Here is a 19,083-nt window from a genome sequence, read left to right as displayed (position 1 = left end):
CAGAGGGGAAGCTCTTTCCCTTTGAAAGAGAGGGATGGTAAATAAACCTTGTAAAATAAATATCAGAAGAATGTTTAAAATCAACCTCCCTTAACTCTTCTGAAAATTCCAAACTATTAAAATGACCAAAAAACAGGAGCCATTTTCAGAAGATACTCTTGCCTTAACACGTCTCCTGCTTTAGAATTCACCCTCTTTCATGGGGCACGTACCTGTCTCCAACCCCATAGTTATAGTCTTGTTAATCCTTTAAATAGTCTCAATTTTTTGTTGAATTGGGATCTAATCACAAACCTTGTCTTTTAGATGAGCATTCTATGTTCTGCTACATTTGCTTATTTTAAATTGAAGTTCAGTGAACATTTGTGAAACAAACCCTAATATTTAACCAAATCGTCCCTTTAGTGCATGTATTCTTCAATCAGAAACAGACGACTTTACTAAGGGCAGGTCTACACTACAGCCGGGATCAACGCTCTGAGATCAATCCACCGGTGGTAGCGTTAGCGGGTCTAGTAAAGACCCACCAAATCGACTGAAGATCACTTTCCAGTCGACCCCTGTACTCTATGCCTGACAAGAAGAGTAAGGTAAGCCGACGGGAGATTTTTCTCCCGTCAACCCCCCAGGGTGTAGACCCCATGGTAACTCGACCTAAGGTACGTTGACTCCAGCTACGTTATTCATGTAGCTCGACTACTACAGTGAGTCGAACTACGTGAATAACGTAGCTGGAGTCAACGTACTTTAGGTCGAGTTACCGTGGGGTCTACACTCCGGGTGGTTGTCGGGAGAAAAATCTGTGAAACTGCTTCGTCAAGATCTAGGCTATGTCTACACTACTGCAGTAAGTCGACCTACGCTATGCAACTCCAGCTACGTGAATAATGTAGCTGGAGTCGACGTACCTTAGGTCGAGTTACCACGGGGTCTACACCGCAGGGGGCAGACGGGAGAAAATCTCCCGTCTACTTACCTTACTCTTCTCGTCGGTGGTAGAGTACAGGGTCGACTGGAGAGCGATCTGCAGACAATTTGGTGGGTCTTTATTAGACCCACTAAATTGACTGCCGGTGGATCGATCTCAGAGCGTCGATCCTGGCTGTAGTGTAGACCTGCCCCTAGCTTTCTTCCATACTAGTAATATACTCTTATTTCACATTTTTATTTCTTTGGTAAGTATTTAATTTAAAGGAACATTTGACCTTTTTAAAGTATGTAAAAAAAACTGAACGGGAAACTTATCACTTGATTGTTCTTACCTCAGGTATGCATGAACTCCCCAATAATAAAGCAGCTGTCACAGTGACGCCTTATATCTTATTACAGAATAGTGGGCTGATTTCCCAAAGTATTGGAATCAATACTCAGCACCTTTGAAAATCAAGCCATAAAGAATTACATATTGCACCACTGCAAAGTTCTTTGCCTTACACTTTTAACCATATACAAACACATTTATAGTTTATACTCAAATATACTAGCAAAGATAAAGTGACAACAGTGAGGTTAGGTTTCGTGATTAAAAAAAATCAGATTGACAGTTCCTCAATAGACTTTCATCATTTTATTATTTAAATGGACTTTTCTTTAATTTGGATATACATTTTCTCCTGTAATACTGCATCATTTTGATACTGCCTGAGACAGAGAGAACAAAACTGAGGAGAGAGAAGACTAAAACTGACTAATCTGGTTTTACTAGCCAAGCCAAGTGAAATGTAAAAGGTAACAGCATAAATAGTTAAACAAGAAGTGCTAGATTATTTACCTTTTTCATTTGTACTAACTTGTTAGTAACTGGACTTGTTTCCTAAGAAAATATTTTTAACCTGCGTATCAAATTGAACTTCAACTTTGGCCAGAAAGAGCACCGTGTGTCAGCACAGCATTTCTGAATGGAGATCACAACTAGCAGCTAGACTGACAGTTACACAGACCCATCAGCTACAGGGTCTCTTCCTAGAAACAACAAGAAACAAAGCCTGGAGTTGACCAAATCTCCTGGGGAGCAATTACTACTTAACAAGCTTCCTGAGCTTGTTTATGTTCCCTTCTAGCTAAGGTCTTTCTGACCACGGGGTAATAATTTGATAACAAGAGATCCTGATTAAATTAAGAGGCCATTTGCTAGAGCATAATGTCTCAGTAGGTAAGAGATTTGCTTTGCAGGAGATGCTCTTGCTGATCTGTGCTGCATATATGTCTGGTTGTTTAAAAGCCAACCCAAACCACCTTTACCTTTTAAATAGGCTTATTAGTAACCAATTCACTGAGACGAGACTGACATCTTGACATTTTTTCTGTCATTTAAAAAACCAAGCAGTCTCTCTCTCGGAGGCAGAGATTCTGTGGTGTGGATATGTGAAATACAGTATGTACAGAACTGGACTGGTGATATTGCAGAGATAAGCCTACCTTCATCCATCACTTTTGATAACAGGGCCTAACTAGATCTACAGGCATCCATCTGGTCATGTCCTGTTGATCTTAAGAGATTCACCAGTTCCACTCCAGTATCATCCTCCTCCTTCTTTAATGGTCCCTCTGTGAGAACAAGGCTGTTAAGAGCAGAAAATTATACAAAAAGCAGAATATGCACAATAAAGTCTCCAAAAACATAGGAAACTGTCTGGTGAAATAAGAGGAAGGAGATGAGCCTAAGATGTGATGTAGAAAAAATAAGGATATTTACAAAAACAGTGTTAGATGACATAACTGGGAGGCGGGGAGTTTAACGCATTTTAAAATATACAATATATTGTTCATATCAAAAATCTCCCTAGGATTTATGGCAATACCAATGGTTGGATTGTTCTGTACTGTTGTGCTGTCAGCACAGAGAAAGCAAAGGGTCTATGTCATATATAATAATTGGTCGCTGACCACACCTAGTCCATTAGTACTGGTGCAGGCTGTAAATACAACCTCATTACTCCTGACTCTTCGGATTAGCAGACCAGAAGGGGATCAAACTACATCACCAACCTTTTAGAAGCCAGAAATTCAAGAGAAAGCTGCAGAACTAAAGCAGATAGAAACAGAAACTTTACGAAGTAAATACAGTCATCTATCCCACGGTAAGCCATTTATTTATCTCTTTGTCAACATATATTTTGTTCTATAATGAGAATGATGTAAAACATTGGTTAGTAAATAACTTCCATACTCTGAAAAACTACATCTAACAGAATTTTTGTTAAATTGCAGGATTTTCCATAACACATTAATACACCTGACCATAGCGTGGGGTGTGGGGAGTTTAAAAAAAAAACATTAAAACAAAATATATATATTTTAAAGCTGCTGTTTAGATTTCACTTCATGTTTCTAATTAATCACTCTTTCGTTAAGTGGTAGGATGGAATTCAGTTTGCTCCGACTGGAGGTATACTATTTGGAAGAAAAATAATCCTTTTTGGTTAGTATTATCCTAAACCTAGTTTCATTTTCCTTTTGGTCACGCATACAAAGGTACAAATCTTTTTGCTCTGGTAATTTTCTGATGAAGGGTCAGTGAACATGCAAGTGGAGATGGGGATAGGATTCCTTACATATCTGTCCTTACATCTTAAAAGCCTAAGTAGCAAACAGCTATTGCAATTATGTTGAGATTTTACACAAAGTTCACTAACTGGTGGCAACTGATTGGGCAATGCACAAATATATATTTAACTGGGGAGGAAAGAAGTTGAAAACATCTTATCCCTTCCCCTTTAAAAAAAGGTTATTTTAACAGGAGTTATGAAGCTTTCAGATAAATAAATTTATCTTTAATCCCAAATCTTCCCCTGATCCGAAACAAAAAGCCTGCTCTGTGCCAGTCTGTCCATTAGAAGCAATTATAACATTAAATATTAACAGTGGCTTCTCTGGAGAAATTGACCACTTTGATTAGAGCTTTTTGTTGGTACTAATGCACCATCGGCGAATGCTCTAAATACAAAGCTCGCCAGCCACATATCAACTGACAGAAGGGAATAATTCCAGGAACTGACTGGGACCTCAACTGCCTGCCCCTGCCCTAGTCCACCCACATATATTTTTAACCTTGCTTGGTTCTTCCATTCTCTCACCCCACCCCAGTCTTAACCTGGTTTGTGATCAGCTCCTGCAGCCCCTTTCAGCACTACACATCCTGAAAACTCTGAAAAAGACTTTCCAAATACACAACCACTGTCCCGGCCTTACACTCTCCCCTGGCAATTAAAAAGCTTCTGACAAACTATAATGTCCACAGACTTTGTTTATACCACCAGAGGCTACCTGAATCCAGACTTTTCTACATGCAATTAGCAGGCTCTCCCTCAGCTCTGCAACTGCCTGCTCAGAATGGCTCATCCTCCCCTTTATTTCTCTTCCTTTCAGATCAGGATACTTTAGTGGGGAGCAGAGTGTGAGACAACTGCAGAAATCCCATCTGGCTTGTGGTGCTTGGACGAACCATGCAGGAGTCCTTCGCTGTCCACTTCCTGAAAGTGCTGAAGGAGCTCCTGGCCTTCGTGCTGTTCAGTTACACGGTGCTGATTGGGGCACTGCTCCTGGCTGGCTGGACAACTTACTTTTTGGTGCTTAAGTGACAGCTCCCCTCTATCTTCTCTGGCCACAGACTAGTCCAGAATGTGCAACAGTCACCACCAAGTACCCTGCAGCTGGCGTCTGCTCAACAAATAGAATGTCAGTTCCTTTTGGCTCCACAAACTTTGCAAGTCTTTGTTTTATTATTGGCTAAATACAATCTTATTTTCTTATGTAAAACAAAAAATGATTAAAAAACACCTTGCTGATCCCCAGTGGCTCTTCCAGACTCAATCTTTGGGCTCAACTCTGCCCCATGCCTGAAGGATCAGAAAGATTGCTGGCAATTTTGTCTTCTGATCAATCTTCTCCTTTTTGACATCACTCCTGAGAATAGCAGCTTGTTGAGGGTGGTGGATGAAAGGGGGGGAGAAAGCCCAGAAGTGGTGCAGAACCATTAGAGTGTGAGCTGGCCTCTGAGCAATCAAGTCCAGACATGTCTGCTTCAATCAGCCTTGTTATGGAGGTGAAGGCAGAGAGATGCTTAACTTTTTATTTCTGATCCTCTTATTCAGTCCTGGGCGTGCTTCCCTCAAATCAGCATAACCCACGTGTCTCCTCTTTCTGTTTCCACATTTTTATCTGATGGTGTCCAGTTTTGGTTTAAGTTTCCCAGCCTTTCCCACCAGACCGTGATATTAGCATATTTAGAAGAGTTGAAACCAGCAAGGCTAGAGTTTTACTGGGACCATGCTGTATAAGAAAGCACTAAAAATATCCTGTGCAACTAACCTGTTCCTGGGAGAGAGGGAATAAAATGACCTGCTAGGATTTTCTGTAATTTCTATGGGTCAGCACTGTTCATCTTAAAATAGTGGTAAGTCTAAGCAGCGGTACCTGGTAAATCAGCATCGCACCATTGAAGTCAGTACAAATCAACCCTAAATCTCAAACATGCTGAATTGATTCCTTATGCTTTTATTTCAGAAGACAGAAGTGTAAAAAGGACAAGTGTCTATGGGAGTTTGTTCAAATAATTCTATGATTTTTAGAAAGAAAAACAAAACCTCTCTTTTAACTTCCAGGACCTACATGGCACATTTCCAACTTCTAACAAACATTTTAATAACTGCAAACGACTGGGTTGAAAATGAGCCTACAGAATGGTTAAAAATACATATGACGAGTAAAATGTGGGCAACCACATGGTGTGCTTCTGGATACCAAAGTTTACACCAATTGCAGTGTTACAACAAAACACAGATGTTGTTTTACTGACATCAACATCGTGGTCTCAGGCCTGCAAAGGCTTAGATGTTTTACACTATGAATAGCCCCAATGACTTCAAAGGGAGTCTAAGACTATTCACAGTGCGTAAACTTTAGCATGTACATAAGTCTGCAGGATCAGGGTCCTAATGCGCAAGTGATTTCTCTCTTGGTTTGTGTCACAAGGCAGTCCACTGAGCTGACGTCATGTTAGCGAAATCTGCTTCTAGCTCATTCAAGCCTCGTTTTATGCCACTTCAAATGTATTTCTGTACAAAAATGCTAGAAAAATTAAAGTGAGTACAAAAAAGTCATTTGAATTAAAGAAATTACCCCCCCCACACACACATCTATTTCACAGTCCCTACTCTTTTTAATGTAATCAGAAGTCTGTGGATCTTTGGTCATACAGTGACACTTGGCATGTTGTGCCCTATAACTAAGAATATTTATGACAGAGGGAAAAATTATTTTTCCCTCAGAATGTATTTATACTACACCCTTCTAAAATAGTGATCACTGTGTCATCTGTTGATGCACATGACAATAACTGAATAAAAACTAAATAGAACATTTTAAAACTTTTAGAAGCCAATAGTAAAAAGTTTGTCCAGCTAATTTACAAAGTGTCACTCCTATCTTTGATTTCAGATCATTCAAATTGTTCATTACTTAAAGACTAGCAACGTCACTCCCAAGAATAAATGTAGTCACTTGACTTTATAAATAGCAAAGTAGCCCCATTAAAATCAATAGGTGTTTGTGTGGGATAATTATAGATTAAATGTCAGAAAGGAACAAGAAAAGCTGCTCATTGTAGAGTGAGTTTTAAAATGGAAAAACCCGCAAAGGATACAGCTGTGCCTATAATGTAAAGAAATTAAGGAAGTTATTAGAAAGAGCCCCATTAAGAAATTACCAGGCAAAATTCACACTAATGCCCTAAGTCTGCAAGCCCTTATGTGGCACAGAAAAGTGAGTTAAGATCATTATATTCCAGCATGTGTGCATTGACGGTGTGAATGAGCACAAGTAAGATTAAGCAACAAGGACCTGAGCCAAAGCCCACTGAAGTCACTGGGAGGCTTTGCATCAAGTGCTAAGCATAGTCCACTGAACTGCATTAAAAACAGAGTCAAAGAATGGTCACGTCTAAGGAGACAGACTTAAATATAATCCTCACCATGCTAATAGAATGTTTATCTACTTTCTTAGGGCTTAGTTCTGCTACAAACCTGGTGGGCACACAGAAAAAATCTGATTTAGGAGCATATTCTCCTCCTGCAATTCCTGTCACTACTTTTTAGGGTGACCAGATGTCCTGATTTTATAGGGACAGTCCCGATTTTTGGGTCTTTTTCTTATATAGGCTCCTATTACCCCCCCACCCCCGTCCCGATTTTTCACATTTGCTGTCTGGTCACCCTACTACTTTTTACTTGTACAGACAAGATTCCACATTTGTGCTATCCATTTCAACCTCTAAATGCTCTTTACATATATGTATACCAGGCTTGCACAACATGCGGCCCGGGGGCCGCATGCGGCCCGCGTGGGCTCACTGTGCGGCCCGCAGGGGTTGAGTAGGCGAGCGGCGGGTGAGGGAGGGGGGCTGAGGAGGCGAGTGGGCGGGCAGTGGTGGGGGGTAAGTAGGCGAGCCGGGGGGGTGGGGGCCTGAGGAGGCGAGCGGGCAGGCAGTGGCGAGGGGGCAGGTGAGCTGGTGAGCCGGAGGGGTGGGGGGCTGAGGAGGTGAGCGAGTGGGTAGTGGCGGGGGGTGAGTAGGTGAGCCGGGGGAGGGGAGCTGAGGAGGCGAGCGGCGAATTGGTGGCTGACCTGTTCTACTGATCTGGTCTGGCTCCCATCCCCTCTCCCAGGGCCGTCTCCAGGCACCAGCAAAACAAGCAGGTGCTTGGGGCGGCATATTTCTAGGGGCGGCATTCTGGCGCCGGCCATCATAGGTGCCGACTCCGGGGCATGGGGGAAAAGTGCCGCCGCCGCGCCAGCTCGCCGCCCCAGCTCGCCTCTGCTCCGCCTCCACCTGCTCCCCTGAGCACGCAGCCACCGCTCCGCTTCTCCCCCCTCCCTCCCAGGCTTGCCGCGTGCAAAACAGCTGTTTCGCACAGTAAGGCTGGGAGGGAGGAGAAGCGGAGTGGCGGGGTGCTCGGGGGAGGCGGCGGAGGTGAGCTGGAGTGGGGAGTGGTTCCTCTACCCCCCCGTTACTTCCTGTGCCCCCCACCTTAGCTCACCTCTGCTCCGCCTGCTCCCCTGAATGCGCCGCCGCGCCGCTTCTCCCTCCTCCCTCCCAGGCTTGCCGTGCGCGAAACCGCTATTTCGTGCAGCAAGGCTGGGAGGAGAAGCTGAGTGGCGGGTGCTCGGGGGAGGTGGCAGTAGTGGAGCGGAGGTGAGCTGGAGCAGGGAAGTAGTTCCTCTACCCCCCCCGTTACTTCCTGCGCCCCCCCCACCCTAGCTCACCTCCGCTCCGCCTGCTCCCCTGAACGCGCCGCTGCTCTGCTTCGCCACCCTCCCTCACCTGAGAGGGATGGGGAGAAGCGGAGCGGCGGCACGCCCGGGGGAGCAGGCGGAGCGGAGGTGAGCTACGGCGGGAGGTCACGGGGGGTCCGCAGGAAGCAATGGGGGGGGGGAATGCGGTATGCCGGGGGAGGAGGCGGGGCTGGGGATTTGGGGAAGGGGTTCGGAAGGGGTGGAGTTGGGGCGGGGCCAGGGGCAGGGGGGGCACAGAAAAAAATGGGGGGGCAAAATTTTTTTTCCTTGGGGCAGCAAAAATCCTAGAGCGGGCCCTGCCCTCTCCAAGGGTTGCAGCTGTCTGGAGGAGCCTGCCTTCCACGCCTTCCTTATTCACACCTCATTCATTCAACGGGGCCATTGATTACAAAGTGGGGGGGAAGATCTTATTCTACTTCTAGCAAAAAGACATTTTTCTTTTACCTTAATTACACTACCTATGGGGCCACTATAACATATTACCGAGGTTCAATACTGCTGTTTCAGTGGGGCGGCGATGAGGAAGGAGGGTTTGTTTCCGCGGGGCAGGTGACACTGGGGGGGGGGGTGTTTCGGCGGTGCTGGGGGGGTTGTTTCCGTGGGGCGGGCGGCGCTGGGGGGGGGGGTGTTGTGTTTCGGGGGGGGGGGCTGGGTGGCGCTGGGGGGGGGTTGGTGGCCCTCGGGGGGTTTCGGCCCTCAGCTGTTTTCTTTGGAGTAATATGGCCCTCGCCGCTTTACGAGTTGTACAGGCCTGATGTATACTTTAAATCAGATGAGCAAGACTAAGTTATTTCCCTTTTGAAAGAAAGATGGCCTCTTGTTTGTGTTGATTCCTACTAACTCATTTTTATGGCATCAATCCAGCTTGACAAAAAAGAAAAGGGGGAAAAAAACAGATCTATTTGCAAGAATACCAAGAGGGCAGCATAGACAGGATAAATAGTAGTTATCAAACCAAACCATAAGGGAAAAAGTTCAGACGCGTTGACAATTTCTCAATGAGACAATATTAAATGCACAACAGCAAACTATCCCAATGTGAAGGAGAGCTAGGCAGACTAGTAAGAGGCCAATATGACTCCATCAGTTCTTTAATGACCTAAAAATCAAAACGGCATCCTACAAAAAGTGAAAACATGGACAAATTGCTGAGTACAAATCAACAGCACAAACATGTATTGGCAAAATCAGAACGGCTAAGGCACAAATTAGTTACACCTAGCAAGAGACCTAAAAGACAGGAAGAAGAGGGTCTCTAACTACATTAGGCACAAGAGAACGTGTAGGTGCTCTACTAAGCAGGAAAGACGAGCAAATAAGTGATGACATCAAGAAGGCTGAGGAGTTTAATGCCTCTTTTGCTTCAGTCTTCATGAAAAATGTTAATTGTGACCAGATACTTACCATAATTAAGATTAAGATAAGTTAGAACTAGTGAAGACAGCTAAGTACTTAAGAAACTAGCTGAAGCAATCTTGGAGTTTGTAGCAATTATCTTTGAAAACGCATGCAGGAAGAGTGAGGTGCCGGAGGACTGGAGGAGGGCAGCGTACCTATCTTTCAAAACAGGGACAAAGACAACCTCGGGAACTATAGCCCTGACAGGCAAATTTCAATACCTGGAACAAATTATTAAACAATCAATTTGTAAGCACCTATCCGATAACAGGGTTCCAAGTAATAGCCAGCATGTATTTAACAAGAACAAATCATGGCAAACCAACCTCCCTTCTTTGACGGGTTACTGGGCTAGTGGCTAGAGGGGAAGCGGTACATGTGAGAGAGCTGGATTTTGCAGTAAGGCTTTTGACACAGTTCACAGGACAGGCTGAAAGCAACCTAGGGCGACATGGTCTAGAGGAAATTACTGTAAGGCAGGTGCAGACAGGCCTGACTCACATCACTATCAGTGGCTGCTCTCAAACTGGGGGCACAGGCGCCGACTTCCCCTCTGCCGGGTGGGTGCTCGACCCCCCCCCTCCCGGCCCCACCTCCTGCCCCCCAGTCCCCGCCTCCCGGCCCCCCAGTCCCCGCCCCCGCCCTGCCTCTTCTCCGCCTCCTCCCCTGAGCACTCCGGGTCCCCGCTCCTCCCCCTCCCTCCGAGGGGCGGGGCTGGACTCTGGAGACACCCCCCCTTCCCCGCTATTAGCAGCGCTTCGCGCACTTAGCGGCTCCGCTCCCCCCCCCCCCCCGGCTGGCCAGAGCACTGCGGCTGCGCCGCTAAGGGCAGGGCGAGTCTCCAGGAGGCGGAGCCCCACGCCTTTGGGGGCGGGTGTTACGTCACTTCCGGCGCGCCGCCGCCCTGCTCTAGTCCCGAGGAGATGGCGGCCGCTGTGCGTAGCCAGTGGTTCCGGTGCTGCTCCGCCCTGCTCAGGTATCGCCTGGCAACCTTCCCCCCCCCCCCGTGAGAGCTCCGCCCTAGACCCCGATCGCCCCTGAGACTCCGATGTAACCTCCCGGCGGGCCCCCGCCGCCGCCTCCTCCTCTCTGACCCGCTCCCCCGCCTGTGAGCCCGAGCGTCTCCTCCCGCCTTCTGAAACCTCTGGTCCCCGGTGCCCCCGAGATCTCTTCCGCCACCGCGACACACCCCTTACCTCCTAACCCATGAGACCGCTGCGTAGCTCCTCCGTGCCTCAGTTTCCCCTCAGTAAAGCGGGGGTGAGCCTCGCGCTTAGAGATCCTTGGCGCACCAGGGCTACAGAAATTAAAGGGTCATTGGCAAGGTCTGAGCTTTGGGACTCACCCCTTTTGAATGGGCTGCTCATTACAGGAACTTTGGGCTGCCCCATTTTTTGCGTGATACACATGCTGAAGTTTGAAAATAAAATTGTTTTACAACACCCCTCCCCCGTGTCCCTGCAGGACTTATTTTCACAGTTAGTGCATTGGTCAAGTCTGGCAGTTGGTCTAACCCAAATGGAAAACTATTTCTAAGATTATCTGTTGTACCAGCCTGTTAACTTGACTCTTATCAAAGTAACACATTTTAACAGATTAGGCTCCTTATTTGTTTTGCTTAATACCATGAACCTCCAAACACCTATGCATGTACTTAACTGTAAGCACACGAGCAGTCCCATCTAAGTAAAAATATGGGGGAAATTAATTTTAAAATCTCTTAATTTTCACTATGTTTACATTTTCATAATTCCCTCAATTTACATAGTGAAATTAGGCTGTTCTCACTTTTGCTGAGAGTCAGTCTCATGTCTTGGTTCCCATGAACTAGTGCAGTGTTTGAGTTGTAAATAGTTATGGAGAATGTTTAAATCTAAAACAGTTTTTGTTTGGATAATAAATAAAAGTAATAAAATCACTTCTATTATCATTATTTTTAAAGTTTATGCCTAAATTATCTGGCAGGGTCCCTTTAAGTCTGTAACATGCTAAAGACATTAATGTGAGCAAACATTGTTTGCTTTATACAAAAAGTTTCATTGACTTCTGTGTGGGAACTTGTGAGAGTGAGGTGAGGTGGCTTGGCTCATACATTTAGTTCTCACTGCACTGTTCATTTAGTTGAATATTTTTGTATTTTAATATGAAGATGGTATTCTTGCTCTTCTTTTCAGCTACGTGGACCACCTCTCATTTGTGATCACATAACATGGCTGTAGTAACTACAGCAATTGCTTATCAGGAGAAGTGATATTAAGACAGTAACTTGTTTTAGTTGTCTTTTAATGCCATTTAGCTGCTGCAAATGATAAACCAGCCTTCCGCAAACCACCGGTGTTCCACAGGTCACAATTTGAGAATGAGTTACAAAATGAACTGATCATGCATTCTCAGAAATGTGACCTTCAAACCATATAAATGTAGTGAGGGAGAGAATAGATGCTTTTCACTTACGATTCAATACACTACCATACTATTTTATTTCAACAATAAGGCCCTGATGCTGCACACATTTACATTGACATAATCCCATTGACTACAATAGGACTGACTACCTGTCTATGAAGTTAAACGTGCATAAGTATTGGTTTCAGGACCTCTGATTATAAACCTACTGTTCTGCTTACTTGACCCTGTTAGTGTATTTTATTATTAATCTGAATGCTTTGTATCCATGTTAATTATATTAATTGCTGACAAGCTTATTACTGAAGTTACAATACACAAATTGTTTAGCTTGTATCTTTCCTTGAGACTGTGATTAGGTAATTAACTTTAAAACAAACTTGAATTTATTATTTGTATTGTGGTAGTGCATCAGAAACCCAGTCATGGGCAGGACTCTGTGCTAGGCAAACACATAGCGTGAAAAAAAAAAAAAAAAAGTCTATGCCCCTAAAGTGTTCTGCTCCTCCAGAATATTTATTTCCCAGTGTGCAGCTGTCTGCGTGCTTATCTTTGTTTCTTGTTCCCAGACAAGGTTTTCCTGTTCTGGCTAATGCTAGGAGACGCTGTTTCTCAGGACTGAGTGGCCCATGGAACAAAATGGTGGGAGTGGGTTTTGGAGTAGCTCTGTGTGCAGTCCCTATTGTACAGGTAAATGTACTGGAGTGAATGTACATTACACGGATTTTAATATTCTAAGGTGTTTGATGGAAGAGTGTGCTTGTGGCAAATAGACCAATTTCTTGTATTAATTAAAACAACAACCCAGTTATTGTATGATGTTATTAGTATGCATATTGCACTATGCCCACTGAGCTTTCTGGGACATAGTTGGACATCTAGAAATTCTCTGCATCTTAGCTGACTTTTAAAAGAAGCACGAATTTAAAGTGATTCCACTATAAAGAGTATGACTTAAATCCACTTACCAAGAAACCATCATTCACTTTTAAAGATCAGTGGCAACATAAAATAGATTTGCCCTAGTTTCAGTTGTCCCATAACTAAAATACTATTTTATAATAAAATTATTGAAAATGACTTGCTGTTACTTTGTGATGCCTCAAGCTGCCATGGCACATCATTCAGGAATCCCACTATTAACAGAGCAAACCCCACAATTCGTAGGGGGAAATTTACTTGTGGTCCTGGTATGTAATTAACAGAGTTTCAGCTCTTGCTTGTTGCCTAGTGTGCCTGAACGTTTACAACCCCCTGATAACCATCAGAGAGGAAACAAGATAAGAATGTGTTTTGCATATATATTACAATGTTCTGACTCAGGCAAATATTGGGAAATAAAAATAGAAAAACTGGTTGTAAAAAAAAAAAAAAAAAAAAAACTTGTAGGAAAAGATGTTTTGGTGAGCTACTTCCTGAAATGTAGGCCCTTCAGAGAAGCAGTTACAGGACATGAGAAGAAGAGAATGGAACTATTGGAGTAAAATTTTGTTCTACTTTTTAGAAGTTAGTTATTTAAGAGTTAAGGCAGACCAGCAATTTATTTTTAGCAATGGCTCCTGTGGGTTTTTTTTGCTTACTGGAAAAGACATTTTTATCATTATAAGTTGTCTGTCTTTGAAAACCAGTGTAAAGACTGTGTAAATCTTTTGTCTTTCAGAAACATGAGCCCACTTCTCTCAGTCATGAAGCCTTGATTAGAAGGGCAATTTCTCTGGTAACAGACAGTACTTGTACTCTTCTCTCTCAAACAACATATGCATTAATTGAAGCATTAACAGAGTATACAAAGGTAAGATGAGTGACTGCCTACATTAGTACAAAGTTAATACTGCAACAGCTGGAGTATTTAACTCTCTCACAAAGACAAGCTCTAACTGTACCTATTAAATCAGCTCTTATACCTAAAATGGACTTTGACTTCACAAATCAATGTAACAGGGATGTAGAGCTTCTGGGGTAGCAGTTCAGCTTGAATTGGTGCATCAGACATGTCAAAATAAGTGAACTGAACATGTCCCTGGTGGACAATAGAGGAGGTGTTGCTGCTGTTTTAGAGTGGTCGTGATCCAAGGCACAAGCGATTTTTAGAGGTTTGTGAAACTCTCTTCAAGAGAAGCCCGGGCACGAACTACTTCCTGAAATGTGGACCCTTCACATGAGGAGTGAGGCTAAACTTTGCAAATAGTAGTCTAATATCTAGACAGAGAAAACCAAAGCCAGATATCAAGCATTCTTTAAAAATACATCCATTACCTTCCTGACTTCTTTTCTAGGCAAGAACAATATGTAGGTTTCATCAGAAACAAATATTTTTCCAATCTGAGTTTGAAACTCTAGAAAGGCCTATTTGAAATGTGACAAATGTGAAGTTTGAAAAGTGCCAAATTAAGCAGAATAGTTGTCCATATTAAATTAACTACTGATTAGCATTGCCTTTAATATATCACTGTAGATAAGTAAATGCAGAAATTGAAGACTTACATGCATAAGGAGAATTTATCCATTACGTCTCATTCCTGCCAAGATTTTCAATACAAAATAAGTAGTTTGGCAATATTTCAGTTCTAAAATGTGTAATGAACTGGCTAGTTTTTGTGTATATGTACTACTGCCCTCTGCTAGATAGAATCAAAGTGTTTGTGTATTATGGGTCCTTATTTCAAGGGAGGTTCTCTTCTAGCTCAAGTGCTAATAGACTTGCTTTTTCAGCAGGAGAATCAGAGTTCTATCTGTGCTGTTACTATTAAGTTTCTAGGATATCACAAAACTTGTTTTACAGTATTAAACTGTCAATTTCTAATTTTTCTAGACTTTAATTACAATGAAATCTTTTCAACACATTGTTTCAGATTAATTACATTAATGAACACTAATACAATACCAGCAAAAGCAAAGTTCAAAAAGCACTTCTGAGATTATCCAGAAATGATTTCCTCACTAAATATTATAGGGGATTAAAACAAGGGAAAGTGTTAGATCATTTCCCATTTTTGTCTACTGTGCAACATAAGACAATAATGTGAGAGCATCAGCAGATGCAAAATTAGTTTGAAAGTAAGTAGCACTTGCATATTTTGAGTACTTTTATCAAGTAGCTGTGCTAGACTTATGCTCTTTTGCAGGCAGTTTACACACTGGTGTCTCTCTACCGGCAATATACAAATCTTCTTGGGAAAATGAATTCCAAAGAGGAGGATGCAGTATGGCAGGTGATCATAGGAGCGAGAGTTGAGGTAAAGAATTAACTAACTTCTGCAGTCATCAATTTGTCTCTTTTTTGTTATTTAAGAAATATTTTTCCATTCATTAATTTAACGTGGCTGTAAGAGTGTCTTACAAAAAGTGGGTTCAGATAGTGTTCAACTGTGTTACGTGGCATTTTGTTTTTAATTATAGATGACTACAAAGCAGCAAGAATTCCTGAAGTTAGAATCCAGTTGGATGACTGCTTTACATCTTTCAGAGATGGCAGCAGAAGCTGCATATCAATCAGGTATTCGGGCATTACTGTAATACACTCCTCAGTATCAGCTGGAATTTGTAATTTTTTAGCAAACTTTCCCCTGGCGCATAGGCAGTATTTATTATTAAAAAGGTGCAGGCAAGATTGACACTAAATCTAAATATGCTTAGTTAGTGTGCAGACTGAGAATCACATGGTCTGATTTTCAGAGCTGCCTGTGTCTTCCACGGAGGACACAGCTGCTCAGTTCCTCTGTATTTTCAGTTGAAGTGCTTAGTACACCTCTACCCCGATATAACGCGACCCGATATAACACGAATTTGGATACAACGCGGTAAAGCAGCGCTCCGGGGGGGCGGGGCTGGGCACTCTGGTGGATCAAAGCAAGTTCAATATAACACGGTTTCACCTATAACGCAGTAAGATTTTTTGGCTCCCGAGGACAGCATTATATCGAGGTAGAGGTGTACTTCTGAAAACCAGGCCCATAATTTAATACAATTATCTAATTATTGTTATTATTATTTTTAATTTAAAACACCTGATTATTTCATTTAAGGAAATAAGGAAAAATTGCATTATAAATTTGACTAAGAAATATTCTTGAAACGAAATATTATATTAATGAAATAGTGAGAAGACTAGGTTGTTCAAGTACTGTAATATAGTCATTCACAGGTTCAAATCCAGAATAGACCACTAGTGACTGAAAATTGCCACCATGTGATGATTGTTCATCTTGGTTTATTTCTCACAGAGCATGTGGCAAATTCACAGAAAATCACAACCTAATTTTGCACTAATTGGCAATCCAAACTTTGTTGGCAGGAATGTTCTGAGAAAAAAATTCCGATTCCATCATATGATGATACAGTCTAAAAATATCTAGTTATTAATCGACAATAAAGAGGAGTAAACTATGTTTTCAAAACTGTCTGATTTGCTTAGAACATGAACAGTTTAATAAAACATGATATTTAATTACTACCAACTTAATCCTGGTCTTAATTGATGGTGTTTTCTCATAAGGGCTGTTTCTGAATTAATTTACTTAAATTACTGTGTTTTTCAGGTGCAGATCAAGCTTCAGTGACAGCTCGCAACCATATTCAGCTGGTGAAAACACAGGTGCAAGAGGTACGACAGCTGTCACAGAAAGCAGAGACCAAATTAGCTGAAGCTCAGACAGAAGAGCTCATTAACACAAAAGTTAATGAATCATCACAGCCCTGCAGCATCCCCAAAACCACAGAGGAAGTCGAAGAGTCTTATCTTCGCGAAGACTGAAAAAAAACCCTTCTAAATATCACCTTTGGAGTATTTGATAGCATACCACTAATTCCAGGGCCCTGAGATTCCCACATCGTTAAGAAAATAGATGTTGGATAAGGAAAAGGCATTGAAGACAGGCATGCTATCTGTTGATAATTGGTGGCAGTGGGCAATAATTCTCTCCCCCACAGATTTGCTATACCTTAGCCACCAGCCAGATTCAGGTGTTTGAAACTTCTTTATTTTTTAAATTACCATTATTATAATATGAATTGTTAGTAAATTTTTATTTAAGTGTACAACTATGCAAATGTGAAATTAGCTGTTAAAGATACTTTGTTGATGAGTGTTTGGATCTGCTGCCATGAGGGTCTAATTCAGATGATTTAATACTAAACCCTTGGAAATTCCCAACGTCTAAAACTAATTGTAGATTGCAACCAAAGAGGGACATTTAAAAATAATTATTTCTAGTCTATGAAGCAAGTTAATCTTAGTGGGTATTATATCTCCAGTCGAACAACAGAATTACATTTCATTGTCAGAAAGTCAGTTTGGTTAACAATGTTGATTTTTTAGTGCTGTTTTCTAATTATTTTGACTGTGACAATTCATAATGGATATCTCATTGTTTAATAAAACGCAAACTACTGTAGTCTAATTGCACTTAATTGTATCAAAAGAAGAAACTGATAGAATTGCTACAAATCTTGGAAATCTAAGATCTATACTCAGTGATTACTGTAGTATAGAGTATGGCAGATGTGTTTATGCAGACTTGCTTGTAATCTAATAGGAACACAACCAGCATGATGCAATACAACTGGTTTTCCATGGTAGTAAAGGAAGGATTTTGTTGCTGTGCCACATTTAAAATAGTGTGTGTGTCAATAGGGAACATAGTGTTGCAAAGGCAGACACACCACAAATAGTGGCAAATGCTATTTGATCACAGAACACAGTGCTCAGAATGTGAATTTTCAAGCAGCGTAGCTGCAGTCTGCTCCAAATTGCAGGGAAAATGTAGCTTCCTCTTTGATAGTCAAATGACAGTGTTTCACTGTCTGCTGGGTTTTCAAACCACATTTCAACAGTTCATGAGTATCTCATTTCTTTCCCTTTATGTCATTTAAGCAGTTTAATTTAATATTGAATATATGGTTGTATTTCCCCAAATTCATGTGTTGTTTTACTATCTGTACTGTAGAACGGTGGCGACTAGATTTTTATGAAAAGCTCCCTTTAATATTTGTGTAATGCTGAATTACAAGACAGCTGAGTATTGGTAATATATATTTAGCCAATAGGGATGGTTTAGAGAAACAGAATTCTGTGTATTAGTAATTGTTACATTTGTTTAAAGTGCCATTTTCTACAGGACCCCAGTCCGTGTGAAAGTTCCCGCCCCAAGATTTCTTGATATTCTTGTGTTAGATTATAGGTTCTGGACTTGTTTTGGCATTTATAACTAGCACTGAGTGTTTGAAAGTCTTCCAGCCCAATACCACCCTTCCCTGAGAATATCTTTCTGAACTTCATTTCCATGTTACCTTTTTAATAAGGGGATCGGATCCCTGTAACACTGTGCGACTGCAGCTAATGGGGAGTTTTAAACTATAGTTAGATTAAACTACACAAGAAAAGAGTGCAGAGTAATCTTAGGTCATTGTAACTCTCCTGCATTAGTAAGAAATAAAATATTTCCTGGGTGATATTTGCTTCGTTGCAATCAAATGTTTGGGTTTGTAAATGTTTGGTATCAAATGAAAAGATGTAACAGAAAATATTTTCACGGCCCCTAGCCAGAAGAAATCTTACAGGTGGAGGGTGAATACTTTCATAACACTAAGTTAGAGGTTAAATTAAAGCCTATGTTTACCAGTGAGTCTCTTCCAAAAACAACAAAAAATTTACACTTTGGTGATGGTCATAGCAGCTGTTAAGGACCTCTGAATACAGTTCTAGGATGGAGGATTATGGGAACCACCCCTAACAGAAGGGAGGTAGGGGGGAATTATTTGCAGTTGCACTGTTGGCACAAGGCTCTAAGCAAGCAACAGTGCCACACAGGGTCAGCCTCTCTCTCTAACTGCACTGTGTGAACAAAGCTGAGCGGCTGCAGATTAGCTGGTGGGGAGTTCTGGTGCCAAGCCATTTATATTTATCATCCAAAATTGCATGTGTGACAGTGTACCCCATAAGGCTTTATGGGGAGGGGGTGCTTATAAATGTATGTATGACATAACTGGAAT

The 19,083-nt window shown here is 42.1% G+C and overlaps 2 protein-coding genes across 2 annotated transcripts; both read left to right on the top strand.

Moving 5' to 3' along the window:
• Positions 1 to 4,422: 4,422 nt before the first annotated feature.
• LOC135890198 (uncharacterized) lies at positions 4,423 to 4,784 on the top strand. The gene has a single exon (XM_065417520.1). It carries the CDS (start codon positions 4,446 to 4,448, stop codon positions 4,578 to 4,580), a length of 135 nt encoding a protein of 44 aa, XP_065273592.1. The 5' UTR covers positions 4,423 to 4,445; the 3' UTR covers positions 4,581 to 4,784.
• Positions 4,785 to 10,559: 5,775 nt separating this feature from the next.
• On the top strand, positions 10,560 to 18,584 carry DIABLO (diablo IAP-binding mitochondrial protein). Its single transcript, XM_065417609.1, has 6 exons — positions 10,560 to 10,663; positions 12,663 to 12,783; positions 13,754 to 13,885; positions 15,219 to 15,329; positions 15,493 to 15,589; positions 16,632 to 18,584. Exons 1-6 carry the CDS (start codon positions 10,611 to 10,613, stop codon positions 16,844 to 16,846), a joined length of 729 nt encoding a protein of 242 aa, XP_065273681.1. The 5' UTR covers positions 10,560 to 10,610; the 3' UTR covers positions 16,847 to 18,584.
• The last annotated feature ends 499 nt before the right edge of the window (positions 18,585 to 19,083 follow it).

This window comes from Emys orbicularis, chromosome 16 (genome assembly GCF_028017835.1).
Source record: "Emys orbicularis isolate rEmyOrb1 chromosome 16, rEmyOrb1.hap1, whole genome shotgun sequence".
In the NCBI taxonomy this organism is placed as follows: domain Eukaryota; kingdom Metazoa; phylum Chordata; order Testudines; family Emydidae; genus Emys; species Emys orbicularis.
Note: the sequence above shows the minus strand (reverse complement) of the source record. Positions and strands in the feature narration are given on the sequence as shown.